Source organism: Vicia villosa, unplaced genomic scaffold, assembly GCF_029867415.1.
Source record: "Vicia villosa cultivar HV-30 ecotype Madison, WI unplaced genomic scaffold, Vvil1.0 ctg.000418F_1_1, whole genome shotgun sequence".
Taxonomy (NCBI): Eukaryota; Viridiplantae; Streptophyta; class Magnoliopsida; order Fabales; family Fabaceae; genus Vicia; species Vicia villosa.
In genome coordinates, this window is record NW_026705196.1 from 439,127 (window position 1) to 454,471 (window position 15,345).

At 33.2% G+C, this 15,345-nt stretch overlaps 3 protein-coding genes across 12 annotated transcripts; 2 read left to right on the forward strand and 1 right to left on the reverse strand.

Annotated features, from left to right (window-relative positions):
- Positions 1–1,544: 1,544 nt before the first annotated feature.
- Positions 1,545–4,457, forward strand: LOC131628000 (putative ubiquitin-conjugating enzyme E2 38). Its single transcript, XM_058898866.1, has 6 exons — positions 1,545–1,741; positions 2,191–2,742; positions 2,832–2,895; positions 2,993–3,132; positions 3,231–3,542; positions 3,661–4,457. The coding sequence occupies exons 1-6, from the start codon at positions 1,688–1,690 to the stop codon at positions 3,955–3,957; spliced, it is 1,419 nt and encodes a 472-aa protein (XP_058754849.1). The 5' UTR covers positions 1,545–1,687; the 3' UTR covers positions 3,958–4,457.
- A 1,218-nt stretch (positions 4,458–5,675) lies between these two features.
- LOC131628001 (uncharacterized) lies at positions 5,676–8,298 on the reverse strand. 10 transcript variants are annotated; one of them, XR_009291648.1, is made up of 8 exons: positions 8,055–8,298; positions 7,666–7,762; positions 7,417–7,460; positions 7,143–7,274; positions 6,869–6,992; positions 6,639–6,716; positions 6,193–6,242; positions 5,676–6,126 (listed from the first exon to the last, which is right to left on the reverse strand). XR_009291648.1 is itself a non-coding variant. In XM_058898867.1 (4 exons), exons 2-4 carry the CDS (start codon positions 6,706–6,708, stop codon positions 5,905–5,907), a joined length of 342 nt encoding a protein of 113 aa, XP_058754850.1. In that variant the 5' UTR covers positions 6,709–6,716; positions 6,869–7,136; the 3' UTR covers positions 5,676–5,904. The 10 variants fall into 10 exon arrangements, 3 of the variants coding, with proteins under 3 accessions (XP_058754850.1, XP_058754852.1, XP_058754851.1); XR_009291647.1 differs by having other exon boundaries at positions 7,851–8,298; XR_009291651.1 differs by lacking the exon at positions 7,666–7,762.
- A 4,663-nt stretch (positions 8,299–12,961) lies between these two features.
- LOC131628010 (putative ubiquitin-conjugating enzyme E2 38) lies at positions 12,962–14,848 on the forward strand. Its single transcript, XM_058898878.1, has 5 exons — positions 12,962–13,339; positions 13,435–13,498; positions 13,877–14,016; positions 14,114–14,425; positions 14,687–14,848. The coding sequence occupies exons 1-5, from the start codon at positions 12,962–12,964 to the stop codon at positions 14,846–14,848; spliced, it is 1,056 nt and encodes a 351-aa protein (XP_058754861.1).
- Positions 14,849–15,345: the final 497 nt, after the last annotated feature.

Consider the following 15,345-nt stretch of genomic DNA (forward strand, 5'->3'; position numbering starts at 1 on the left):
ATATTTTATTTATGAGAAGTTACATTCTTTTATTAAGTAGTGGCCCTATAATTTTGTTAACCAGTATTTAAAAAAATAATTAGCAAGTATTTTTGTAATAGAAAATTCTCTTTTAATATATATAGGGGTAACAAAATTTTTTTGGTGCCCCTAAAATTATGGGGCCCTGGGCTCCCGCCCTGCGAGCCCGTGCTGAGGGCCACCCCTGGGTGTGTACCATTACACAACCCTTCCGACTGATCGATGTTCCGCATCAACATTGGGTGTCCCGATCTTAAGCTTGATATGAGGGTTAGGCAAACCAGAAGTTTTTAATGAGCTGAGAAATTTTGGAGTGAGAACATCAAACAAGTACCTATCATGTATCTCTGATTGATCAACCGAGTTACAACTATAGTAATCCCTCAAGTCACCTACATCCAAACCATGAGACATAAATAAAGAACAATAAATTGCACACACGCATGATAATCAATTGTTAGGAAGTAACATTACTTGACATTATGGCCAACACATGATCATTTATTTTATCAATCATATCAATGGTGGATACTAAGATAGCCCTACTCTTGAGGTAGTTGAAGTCTTGAAAATTTGTGAGAAAATCAGAATACGTACCGGTCACGATGGCGACCACATGATCATCAATTATGCATTCTAAACAACAATTTTATCTTAATTATGCATTCAATTTTCCCCAAATATTCAGATGAAATAGGGACAATTCCGGGTATCACACTATTACCCAACACACGAGTATTCCACTAGTTGCTTAAAAAAACAAGGAAAAAAAGCCATGTATAGGGGTGGGAATAGGCCAGGCCGACTAATAGGGGCCTACATAGGCCAAGGCCAGGCCAGGCTTTTTACATAAATAGAAAAGACTTAGGCTTTTTTATAAGCCTATTTAGCTAAAAAGGCTAGGCCACAGGCCATATAAAAAGCCTTTTAAGCCTATGAAGTCGGCCTATTTAAATAAATTTGAATGATTTTATTAATATTATATTGTATTCTGTATTTTGAATTAAAATATAAAAATAAATATTAGTTATCTTAAAGAAATAATGAAAATAAGATGAAAAAAAATCTTATGAACAATGTCATAAGTTACTTCCATAAGTTTTTTCAAATAAATAGTATCACAAAATTTATACTACTAGGTAAACTCAAATAAGTCAATGCAAACAAACATTTAATCTCATTGATCTTTTAATTTGTTAGTCTATATAAAGTTGAGTTGAATGACTTATTTACAAATGTTCAAATGAAATAGGCTTTTAAGTAGGCTAACAGGCCAATCAGGCCTTCTAAAAGGCCAGACTCAGGCCAAAAAAATAAACCTACTATAGGCTACAGGCCAGGCTTAGGCTTTGAATTTTTTAGCAGGCCAGGCTCAGGCTTGGCAAAGCCTAGCTCGGCCCAGCCTATTCCCACCCCTAGCCATGTATAAGTGTGAACACTTAGCAATAGGGTATATTGATCTTAAATAATACTCTGGAGTATATATATTGTTTTTATATGTATAAAGAAATCTATTCCAAAAATATAGTGACTTTCTATTTCTGTTGTGTATCTTGAAGAGTATATCTATTCCCAAAATTGAAAACCCCGCTTAAAACGATCACTCTTTCCCTACTCATTCTCTCACACACACCTAAGGGTTTCATTTCATCACAGTTTTCAATTCATGGATCCTCATGCTGTCCAAATTCCTCCTCCAATCTTCAAAAAGCAGAAACAGGTTCCTATCTATCTTCTATTCTCAAACTCTTATCAGGCTTTGTTTCTTTAGGTTTTCTTTTATTCTATCTATTCAAAGTTTTCATCTTTATTTTAATTCTTTATCTGGGTTTTCATTTTACACTCTAGATAAAAATCACTGTTTTTGCTACTTCATATTGTTACTTCTCTTACGATCACGATCACCGTTGCTTCATGTGATCTTTGTTAGAACTAGAATCTGTTTAGCCCTAATCTTCTGATTGCAACATTTATAAATTTTTTTTGGTTCTTTGTTTAATATACTGAATAGTGGTTTTTCTGTTTTATGTTCTTATGAGAAAAGGGGTATAATCCTTTGGATTAATTGTTTGTGCATTCTGGTTTAAATTTATACAGATACTGAATTTGTTTCTAAAAGTTTTCTTTTTCTTTACCCGCAAATAATCTTTGTATGTTTTTTTTTTGTAGTCCATTGTCCATGATGTGATTGACATTGTCGAAGATAATAAGAATGACGATGATGATTTGATGATACTTGATGAAATAACTCGTAAACATAACAAGGGGAAGGTACCTGAAGCCCTTCACGAGGGTTATGGTGATAAGTCTCGTCGGTTTATGAAATATGTCCGCAGTAAAGTGAAGTCTGCTTTTTTTGGTTCAAAGAAGCATGGTTTGGCTGGCAATCCAGATGCGATGAAGCCGCCATATTTGGGGCAATTTGGAAGTGCTAAGCCGGGAGCTGGAAGTAGCAGTTCGTTCCATTCAGATCTTGTTGGAGAGAATGGATCATTGCATCCTTCTGGAGTAGAGTCAGGAAACCTTTGGTCGAAGAGTTCTTATAGTTTCGTTGCCACTCCTAAGCATGTACATGGTTCCACTAGTGCTCTCAAATCTGCAAGAGATGTGCATAAAGCTGAAAATGAAACTCTGAGGAAACTTCGAAGTTTTAAGCAATTTGATATTGTCATTGACACTTCGGATCATCACTTTATTAAGCATAATTCCTCCACAAAGCAGGTTAGCTTCTCTTTTTTCTTTCTTAAAGACTCTGTTTCAGTCTTATTCTTAATTATATGAATATACATATTTACCTATTTCATGAGCAGAATCCAAAGAGTTGGGCTAAAAAAATCCAGGAAGAGTGGAAGATTTTGGAGAAGCATTTGCCGGGTGAGTTTAGTATTCCGAATACTAAATATCCTGTAATTTTCTATGGCATATTGCTCAATCTGACCATTTGTTCGACTTTTTCTTTATTGCTCATTAGATACAATATTTGTGAGAGTCTACGAATCAAGGATGGATCTCATGAGGGCTGTGATTATTGGAGCAGAAGGGACTCCTTACCACGACGGTCTTTTCTTTTTTGATATTTTCTTTCCCAGTAGCTATCCCAATGTACCCCCGGTACGCGGTTGAGGATACTATAACTGACTCACATTATTTTCTTTATCACTCTTTTTAGTTCAATTCTGACTAAAAAGTCTTTTTTTTCCTCGCGGCAGAAAGTCCATTACCACTCTGGAGGTCTTCGGATCAACCCGAATTTGTATAGCTGTGGCAGAGTATGTCTCAGTCTACTTAACACCTGGTCTGGCAGCACGAAAGAGAAATGGACTAAAGGTGTTTCAACAATACTACAAGTTCTAGTCTCCATACAAGGGCTAATCTTGAACACACAGCCTTACTTCAACGAACCTGGATATGAACATTCGAGAGGTACACCAAACGGTGAAAAGCAGGCCCAGCAGTATAACGAAAAAAGATTCATTCTATCGTTGAGGACAATGATGTATACGATAAGAAAGCCTCCAAAGGTTTTGTTCTACTCTTGGTTCATTTCTTGTATATCTCTAGCGTTTACTTGTAGCACATAAGTTTATTTTCTTTTCTTGGGGTTCAAGCAACTGATTTAGGTTATTCTTTGGTTTTCAGAATTTCGAAGACTTAGTTGTAGGGCATTTCTACAGCCGAGCACATGATATTCTGGCGTCTTGTAAAGCATACATGAATGGTGTTCAAGTTGGTTGTTTGGTCAAAGGCGGGGTTCAAGATGTTAATGGGAGTGAAGGAAAACAATCCTCAGCTCATTTTATATCTGGTTTAGCTGAATGCATGCCTTCTCTTGTCCAAGAGTTCGAAAAAGTTGGAGTTAACGACTGTAAGATATTTACGTCTCCTCCGGTACCACGCAGTACCCCTCGCAGAAAATTGTTTTGCTTGACTACATGAGTGTGATCATAGAACATTTTTTTTTCAAAACTCAATGGTGAGGATGATACTAAAGAGGCTTATTACATCAACTTCAAGTTGGTTTTTGTTTTTTCTTTATCATCTATTGTTTCTTGCTCTAAAAGAAAAGCAAGCAAATCTAGTTTTTAGTTTTCATCATCATTTGTAATTATTGAAATTTGATGTTAATTAATTTTTAAGTAGTTTCATCCTGTTTTTTTACGCATAATTACATGTATTTTGTGTAAAACTCTATCTATATAACCATTTACTAGTAGAAGACCCGTGCGTCCGCACGGGTAATTTAAATCTTAATGCGAATAATATAGTACAAACGAAATGAGCACATATACTAAAATGTTTCTTAGGAATATACTTAGAAATGTTAATGTGAAAATCATCCTTACTGATAACTATAAATATGTACAAATATTTTATTGAATAAAATAAAAAAAGTATTGTGGTGATAGTGACCCGTGAAAATAGTGAGTTTCAGTGTGAAAATTCAGAGTTGGTAAAATTTACAAATATCGCTCTCATTGTTTCTCTAGAAATAAAGATTTTGTCTCTCAAATTAAAATAATTATTAATAAAAATAAAATAGATATTACGTTGGTAGTGACCCGTAAAATTTTTTAAAAAAAAGTTAATTATTTGTACATCTATTGAATATTATGCAATTTATTAAATTAAATTATTAATTTTATTTAAATTAAGAAAAAATAGTGAGTTTCAGTGAGAAAATTCAGAGTTGGTAAAATTTACAAATATCGCTCTCATTGTTTCTCTAGAAATAAAGATTTTGTCTCTCAAACTAAAATAATTATTAATAAAAATAAAATAGATATTACGTTGGTAGTGACCCGTAAAATTAAAAAAAAAATTAATTATTTGTACATCTATTGATTATTATGCAATTTATTAAATTAAATTATTAATTTTATTTAAATTAAGAAAAAATAGTGAGTTTCAGTGAGAAAATTCAGAGTTGGTAAAATTTACAAATATCGCTCTCATTGTTTCTCTAGAGCAGTATTTATAAAACAAAAATTAATCAATTATTTAGAGTTTAAACAAAAATTCATGGCAAAAAAAAGTTCACATTAAAAAATTAGAAAAGAAATTGAATATGAGGAAAGATTGAGAAACATTTAGCAAAACTCACTGCGAGAGCAGTAGCTCCATCAGTTGGATCTGAAAAAATACAACGGAGTAAGCAAAAACCTGAATCTGAAAATTTACAACCGAGTAACGAAAATTTTCACACCAAAAAGATGAAGAAAACCTAAAAAACTAACATGAAAACAAATATATTGATGAAAAAGAAAAAAAATCTGCGAATCACATCTTATTTCGGCGGAACACTAAAAAAACAACAAACCCATACAAAAAACATCCAGTGAAATAGATATGTCGACAAAAAAAAAGCATGTCACTGGGTTTTTATATCAATCAAATTGTTGAAAATGCAATGAACTATTTTAAAAGAAAAATTACTTAAATCAAACACTGTTGAATATTTTTTAATTATTTTGATCGAGCTACTCTAAAACTGTTTTATCAAAGTTTCTCTTGTAAAAAAATATTAGTTTTATATTTGAAAAGTTTAAAAACTATTCATGCATTTATTATTGAGATATATTCATATTGAATGATAATTATTACAAATATTAAAATGACTCACAATACAAAAAGAAACTATAGCAATTAGGAAACAATAAATCTTTAACAATAGTGCATTTGAATCTATTCCTTTAACTTAGGTTTATACCATTAACAACAAATCTTTCGCAATAAATGGATATTATTATAACAATTAGCTGTAACAAATCTTTCACCAATCAAACCTTCTGTCATTAAGTCCATGAGTAAAAAATCAGTCTCATTCTCCCATGGCAAAAAAATTAGTCTTTGATTTATCTTGATGCATATTCTATCATTAAGCAACTATTTGCAACTAATGCAACTAAAATTTGAGTGTGAACTGTGGTCCATATCAGGAAGGTTAATGCATTTTTCTCTGCAAAAACAGATACCAATGCAAAAACATAGAGAGTAGCAATGCAAAAACATAGAGAATAGCAATGAGTCTTTGAGCTGTGTTGTTTCTCGATCAAGTGTCAAAATCTCCAACTCCCGTGTTGCAACGACCAATTCCATGTCTTTCACCTATCTCATTGAGACATGTTAGATTGAATCTAAGACTTTAGACAACAGTGAGTTAATAGTGATTACCTTTATCTCCTTTAGAAGAAGCTCAACAATCTCATTTTTATGGTCCATGGCTGTATCAATAAGGTGAAATGAATTATACATAACATGGTGAGAAAATAATTATGGAGACAATTTATAAAAGATAGGATGAGAAACACTATAATTAGTTCATCTAAATTGTGAATTTAAGTATTCCAAAAATGATCTAGATAAGAATTGTTTTGTTTAGGTGTGATTGAGCAGACTCTATACTGGACTGATATGGTATTAGCAATAATCTCACTGCAATGCCATTTATAATGGCTGGTATTTTTAAGTATATTTTTATATACACAATCAACTAACTAATATTTAATTATTATATAATACTATACACCTTTCTTTCAATAAATTTAGAATAATCAGCATCAAAAATAAAAACACAATCAAAGAGAGATAGATAGAGATATTGGGATAAACATTTTTACCTTTACCATGGATTTTGTCTGCAAAGTTACACAACACAACAACTGGCATCATCAGAAAAGCATCCACCATAGTAATAGCTACACAATAGGAAAAAAACACAGAGAATAAGATCAAATCTTCTTAAGGATCTTTTCCTACTCCAAATGAAACATCATTGTTTATGTTCCAAGAAAGGAAAATGACAAATACATTCAGCAAGAAAAATATAAAAATCACAAAGATTCACAACCATGATTGTATTTGTAAAGAAAAGCCTCCAAATAAACTCAGTGAAATGAGATTCTGAAATATAATGTGGGATTCTGGAACTCCTTTTTGAATGAGTAGTTCAATTGCTTGGTTAGCTGAGTTACCTGCAGTAAAATTATTGATATTAATTATAATTATTCATTCATCAACGGTGTAGAATAATGGATTCAGTAAAGCATAAGAATAATGGATTCAATAAAGCATAAGTTGAGCATTATTCAAACGAATCACCCGTCCTTGCTTTCAGCTTTTACCTGATTATGTGGTATCTAGCTAGATATGATTCAAACAAACCATGATTCAAAGAAATGTAGTTTCCTTGGTAATCCATTAAAAATCTCCCTATTGAATGATAACTCTATCATCACAGACCCATTTTGAAGCATCTGTAACAACAAAACCAAAAGACATTATTCAGCCATATTGAATACATATATCTATTTGAAAGACATGATTCACATGTTTATGGTTTTTTTATGACAAATCCTAAAATCAAAAATCATAACAAACAAAATTTGGAACACAAACCCTGAAATTAGTGTTCAAATTAGTGTCTTGCAGCCCTTGACATCCTGCTTAGTTTTGGGTTTAGCACAAAAAAAGCATTTTAGGTTACAGAACATCAAAACTGGTTATAGACCAAAAAATTAAAGGTGATATATAATTACTTTGGCATCAAAACTAAGGCATGAATACTTTGTACAAATCTACTAAATTATGCATAAAAACAATGTAAGCAAAAAAGAGAAATCCAAGCATACACATCAATAATCCGACCTTGAAATCAATAGAGAAATCCAAGCATACACATCAATAATCCGACCTTGAAATCAATAGAGAAATCCAAGCATACACATCAATACAGATTTCGGCTCTGTTAAGATTACCCGTTAAACAAATTAGCAAAAAAAACCCAGATGAATAAAGTGAGAGATTTGGAAGGGATGAAGATGAGTTTCTACCACCATAGAATCAGAGACAAGGATTTTAGTGGGTATGATTTTTTGGCATTTGCGAGTTCGTCTTTCACGGCGCTAGGTATTCATAGCAAAGAGACAAAATGGAGAGAGAGAGAGAGAGAGAGAGATTTTCACCGTAACAACACAACCAGCAAATATTGCAAAAGAAACTGAAACAAAATAATAAGAGAAAAGAAGAATGCATACCTAAAATTGTTTACAAATTTCATATGCTTATGAGAGTGAGAAGAAATTGTGATTTGTTTATTGAAGATTGGGAGGAGAAAACGGCAGCGGCGAAGGTAGGGTTTGAGGGGGAAGAGAGAAGACCAAAGGTAGGGTTTGGGAAAAGAGGCCAGAGAACAGGAAAGAGAGAAAGAAAAGGTTTGTGCGCAAGAGAGAAAGAGGAAACACAAAGATGAAAAGAAGTTCTGCAGAGAATGGGTATAAAATATTTTGAGTTTGTCCAATAAAAAACACACAAATGGCAAAGTTGAATTTTTAATTTGTTAATTACTTAGATAGCCTTTTGATAGTGTAATTTTTTTTGGAAGGAAGGGTATATTAGTCAGTTTGGACAACATTATAGTATTGGGTAGATAGTTGATTAAGAAATACAGCTTCTAATATTGAGTAAACTAGTAAATTACCCGTGCTGCCGCACGGGTACATTTATTTGATATTATATATATAGTTTGTTTAGATATTTAGAATATTGAATGATAAATATAATTATATAAAAAATTAGATATTCATGAGTTTGTATAAGTTAAAATAATTTTGTATAGTTAATTTGTATTCAAATGCATATTGAAAGCAATTTTTATCAAAAAAAATTTTGTGTGAATTTAACTAATCGTGTTCCGTTACAAATAAGAATTGTTAATTAAAATAAAATGGTTATTTAATTGATAGTGCCCCGTGAGAAAAATAGAAAATTTTGACATTTGAAAATAAGAATTTTGTGTCTCAAATAAGTATGATGTCAACTAAAACAAAATATGTATTTTGTTCATAGTGATCCGTGTGAAAAGTAGAAATTTTGACATGTGAAAATAATTTTTTTAATAATTATGAATAATTTTGACATTTGAAAATAATTTTTTTTAATAATTATGTTAATTCAATTTATTAAAATTGTGAGCGAAAAAATAATTTGTATAAAAAATTAATGATATTCATGAGTTTGTATAGGTTAAAATAATTTTGTATAGTAAATTTGTATTCAAATGCATATTGAAAGCAATATTTATCAAAAAAAAAAAATTGCGTAAATTTAACTGATCGTGTCCTGTTACAAATTTATTTAATACGATATAGATTTTATTTAAATATACATCTAAATTTGAAATGAATTATTTAATTATAAAATGAATAATAATAATTTAAATTTAATTTGAATATTTGAAAATAAAAATTTTGTGTCTCAAATAAAGATAATTATTAATTAAAATAAAATGATTATTTTATTGATAGTGCCCCGTGAGAAAAATAGAAAATTTTGACATTTGAAAATAAGAATTTTGTGTCTCAAATAAGTATAATGTCAACTAAAACAAAAGGTTTGTGCGCAAGAGAGAAAGAGGAAACACAAAGATGAAAAGAAGTTCTGCAGAGAATGGGTATAAAATATTTTGAGTTTGTCCAATAAAAAACACACAAATGGCAAAGTTGAATTTTTAATTTGTTAATTACTTAGATAGCCTTTTGATAGTGTAATTTTTTTTGGAAGGAAGGGTATATTAGTCAGTTTGGACAACATTATAGTATTGGGTAGATAGTTGATTAAGAAATACAACTTCTAATATTGAGTAGAAGTGCAAAAGTTTGTGGATATAATTATCATTCTAACCTCACATGTTCAATCATTTAAAATTTGGATTTCAGTTCCAAGTTCCGACAAAAAGGTTAAAATACCTATAGAAAATTGGACTGTTTAAATGTTAGATTTTTTTATTTAGGTATAATAATAATAATGTAAAAAATTAATTGAAATTCTGCTTGTTTAGATTGAAAAGGTTGTTTTTAGATAAAATGGTTTATTATTCTTTAGAATTTGAAAATAGTAAGTGAAACTTATTGGGAGCCATCTCAAAAGTTTAATCTAACCGTTGATTTGATTATACATTATAAATTAATAAATTAATTTATTCGTTTAGATTATTAAATATTACAATAAAGAAAAATTGCAGTACAATTCAACTTGCTGCAAAAGCCTTTTTAGATTTGCACTTTTTTTTCTTTTCTATAAGGCCGAAGTTTTACAAAGTGTTTTTTTTTTTTGAGAGAGCTTAAGGATGATCTATATTGTTTGCCACAATCCTATTCTAGACTCTAAATTCCTAAAGGATTTTACAAATCATTCCATCTACTTTCTGTTAATTTTTTTTTTAAGCGAGAGATTTTAATAAATAGAGAGTATTAGGGGTACTCAAACCCTCTTATAAAAATCGGAACCAAACCGACAACAAGCAATATTACATAACAATTGACATCTAACTTAAGCAGTGCAAAGGATCTTTGCAAAAAACGTAAAAGTTACAATTGCCATACGTAATATCGTCGTGAAAGGACCATTTCCAAATCAACCCTTTAATCCTCCAAACTATATCCGACACACTCCAACCAACATTCGCGAAGATATGATTATTCCTCATGCTCCATAACCCCCAACAAACCGCTATCCACACCACACTTTCCAAACCTTTCTTCACTTTCGTCCTTCTAAAACAACTAAAAGTCGAGAGGAAATTTTCCCAAATTAAAGGAGGCAATATCAAATCCACCCCTAACCACCCTAGAATAGAGTAGGGGTGGCAAACGGGCATGCCCGCGCCCGTTTAGCCCGCCCCGCAAAAGCCCGCAAATAAACGGGGCGGGGCGGGGCGGGCATAGTTGAAGATGCGGGCCTAAAACCTAACCCCGCCCCGCAAAAAAGTGAGGGCGGGGCGGGCAAAGCCCGCGGGCATTGCACCTTTTAAGCCTAAAAACATAAAAATTTATGAAAATGCACATGCCCGCAAAAGCCCGCGTTGAAAACGGGGCGGGGCGGGGCGGTCACATTAGAGGGTGAGGGCCTAAAACCTTGGCCCGCCCCGCACTAAAGTGCGGGTAAAACGGGCATGCCCAACGGGCCGGGCCCGTTTTGCCACCCCTAGAATAGAGCTCCAAGCTAACTTTGCAATGTCACAAGAAAAGAGAAGGTGCACTATGCTTTCCTCTCTATCTTTACAAAAAACACAAAGAAGATCTAGAGAAGAAGAAAAAACACCTCTAACAAAAAGATTAGTTTTAGAGGGTAATCTATCTATTAAAATCCTCCAAGCAAACGCTTTAAATCTAAAAGGAATTAAAGCTTTCCAAACCAGCCCCAACGCCTTTTCTCTATCCGGAACAAAAATAGAAGAAGGAAGATATTCCGAAATATAAACATAACAAGATCTTACCGAAAAAACCCCATCTTCGGAAGGAATCCACCACGCGACATCCTCCACCGAGAGATCCGGAGCGGCATTAACAAGCAGCCCCTTTAGAGCTTCTACCCGAAGTAAAACCAAAGGACTAGCATTTGCGTCGACACCCATATTTCCCCACCTCCAACAGCCCTCAACCCAATCTCCCATACCCTCCACCACCTCATATTTGAGATCCGAAAGTGAGTACAAGTCCGGAAAAGCCGTCTTAAGATTGAACTCCCCCATCCAATTAAATAACCAAAATAAAATGGAATTTCCCTTCCCAAGCTTGAATTTACAACTGTCAAGAAATTCTCCCTCCGTGTGCCTTTTTTCCAAACTCACACCAATAGGACGCTAACCTGTAAGAAACACCAGAGAGACCAAGCAAAACACTTTCATGACCATATCTAGCTCTTAAAATCTTAAGCCAAAGCACTTCACCACCTTTGATTAGCCTCCATTTCCATTTAGACAATAAAGACACATTGAACTCTTCCACTAATTTCATGCCAAGACCTCCTTTCTCCTTGGGAAGGTTTAATAATGTCAATATTTTTCAATTGAATTAGAATATTAATTTCTATTAAATATTGGAAATAAATAAATAGATACATCATTTAATGTTTTTATAGATATTCTTTTATATGAATACTACTTTCATATTCACCTAATAATTTATAGAATTTCAAAATTTTCAAAAAATTGAGTGACTTTCTATTTTCCAAAAAATTGAGTATAACGTCTTGTGTGTGTCTTGAAGAGAATATTTATTCTCAAAATTGAAAACCCCGCTCAAAACGTTCACTCTTTCTTTTCCTACTCATCATTCTCAGTTTCTCACACACAACACAACGCAAGGGTTTCATTTTATTACAGTTTTGGAATCATGGACCCTGATGTTGTCGAAGTTCCTCCTTCAATGTTCCAACATACTCCCAGGTTCAAAAAACACAAACAGGTTTTTTCTCTCAAATCTTTAACATGGTTTTGTTTCTTTAGGATTTCTTATATCGTATCTATTCAAAGTTTTCATCTTTATTTAAATTCTTCATCTGGGTTTTCATTTTTCACTCTAGATTAATTGTTTATTCATTCTAATTGTAGTCCATTTTCCATGACGTGATTGACATTGTTGACGACGATGAGAATGACGATGATGATTTGATGATACTTGGTGAAATAAATCGTAAACATAACAAGGGGAAGTCACCTGAAGCTCTTCATGAGGGTTATGGTGATAATCATCAAGTTGCGGTTTGTATAACATGTTCTATGTTGTTTCTTGCTATAAATTGGGCCTTTTAAGAATTTGTTTTATTTTATTTATTGGCAGTGTGGCATGGAAAAAAGTGGAACAATTAGTGGGATTGAGTCTTGTAATCGTCAACCTTCAGTATCACATAGTGTAATCAATGTTGACTACCTTGATTTGAGTTCAGATGAATGTACCTTATTACAGGCACACTTTGATAATTTTGATCTACCAACCGGAATCGAGGCACCTTTTACGTTTCAGCCCAATAACTCTACAACCCGAGGATTTAAAATCGGTAGTTCTAGTTTGCAATCTTGTGGAACACAATTGTCTTCGAAAGCTGCAGCTAGTAAGAAGAATTTATTGGGAGTAGAGTCATATAATCTAAGTCTCGGCGGTTTATGAAATCTGTCCGCAGCAAAGGGAAGCATGGTTTGGCTGACAATCCAGATGTGATGAAGCCGCCATATTTGGGGCGATTTGAATGTGCTAAGGTGGGAGCTGGGAGTAGCAGTTCGTTCCATTCAGATTTTGTTGGACAGAACGGATCATTGCGTCCTTGTGGAGTAGAATCAGGAAAATTTTGGTCGAAGAGTTCTTGTAGTTTCGTTGCCACTCCTAAGTATGTGCATGGTTCCACTAGTGCTCTCAAATCTGCAAGAGATGTGCATAAAGCTGAAAATGTAACTCTGAGGAAACTTCGAAGTTTTAAGCAATTTGATACTGTCATCGACACTTCGGATCATCACTTTATTAATGATAATTCCTCCTCAAAGCAGGTTAGCTTCTCTTTTTTCTTTGTTTTAATGACACACTTTGTTTCAGTCTTATTCTTAATTTTATGGATATACATATTAACCTATTTCATGAGCAGAATCCAAAGAGTTGGGCTAAACAAATCCTGAAAGAGTGGAAGATTTTGGAGAAGCATTTGCCGGGTGAGTATAGTATTCCAAATACTAAATAGCCTGTAATATTTTCTCTGTCATATCACAAATCACATTTAGTATTCAATTTACTTTTTTGTGCTGATGGAGTTTACCATATGGGTTGTATTGTATCCAGTCAGTGTTAAGTTTTCTCCCGAAATCAGTTCATGTCTTATCGACAGGGTCTTGGCTTGTTTTCTTTATACTACATCCTTATTGAAAGGTTGCCTAGTGTTTGCGGAAGTGCTGCTATACATAATACACTCCGTCCAGATATTTATTCTGATGTTGGAATTGATAATTCATAAACTCTATAGTGTGAAACCTTCTTCTGGCATATCGCTCAATCTGACCATATGTTTGACTTTTTCCTTTATTGCTCATTAGATACAATATTTGTGAGAGTATATGAATCAAGGATGGATCTCATGAGGGCTGTGATTATTGGAGCAGAAGGGACTCCTTACCATAACGGTCTTTTCTTTTTTGATATTCACTTTCCCAGTGGCTATCCCGATGTACCCCCGGTACGCAGTTGAGAACACTAACTGACTGACATTATTTTCTTATCACTATTCTTAATTCAATTCTGACATAAAAGTCTTTTTTTTTCCCTCGTGGCAGAACGTCCATTACCACTCTGGAGGTCTTGAGATCAACCCGAATTTGTATGACTGCGGCACAGTATGTCTCAGTCTACTTAACACCTGGTCTGGCAGCAAAGAAGAGATGTGGACTAAAGGTGTTTCAACAATGCTACAAGTTCTAGTCTCCATACAAGGGCTAATCTTGAACGCAAAGCCTTACTTCAACGAACCTGAATGTGAAGATTCGATGGGTACACCAGACGGTGAAATGGATGCCCAGGAGTATAATCAAAGTACATTCATTCTATCGTTGAGGACAATGATGTATACGATAAGAAAGCCTCCAAAGGTTTGGTTCATTTCTTGTATATCTCTATCATGTTTGATTTACCACCGCGTTCACCAGAGCACGTAAGTTTATTTTTTTCCTTGATATAAAAAGTTTTACAGAGACGCATGATTATATTTCAACGCAGTGTTATGTCATAATATTATTTTCTGAATACCAACGAGATGTCTGCAAAAAAAAAAAATCTGTTATTGGAAATAATTGATTTATTTTCTTTTCTTGGGGTTCAAGAAACTGATTTAAGTCATTTTTGGTTTTTAGAATTTCGAAGACTTAGTTGCTGGACATTTCTACAGCCGAGCACATGATATTCTGGCATCATGTAAAGCATACATAGGAGGTGTTGAAGTTGGTTGTTTGGTCAAAGAGTTCGAAAATATTGGAGTAGACTGTAAGAAATTTAGAAGACATTTCCGCCTATAATTTGTTGATTTAGGGGTATTTTATCAATCCAATCTATATTAATATATAAAAATCAATTACTACCAAATTCCCTTAATTACCCTAATCACAATCAATTAAACATGGTTTTACATACCCCTGAGCGTCATTTTACATCTAATCATGATTACATTCCAACATCCAATTTAATGCAAAACTTCTTTATTGGAACACGCTTTTTTATTGCATCGGTGCATTCTCATTGGGTCATGCAGACATAGAGCCAAGTGAAGTCTGCATAATTTCAAATTTGCATACCCTTTTCCATTCCTCTCATTCAATTTTGTTTGCCTCTATAATCCTATAATAACTACATAATGCATCTCTCATCCACAAGTTCAATCTCTCCTTCAACCCTAAACCCATTTGCTTTATTCTATACACAACAGTCCATTCTAAGTTCTACATATTCTTCTTCTTTCTCCATTACTGCAAGGAGAAGTTTTCTTTAAATCTTTCTTCCATCCTTTTTTCGTCTC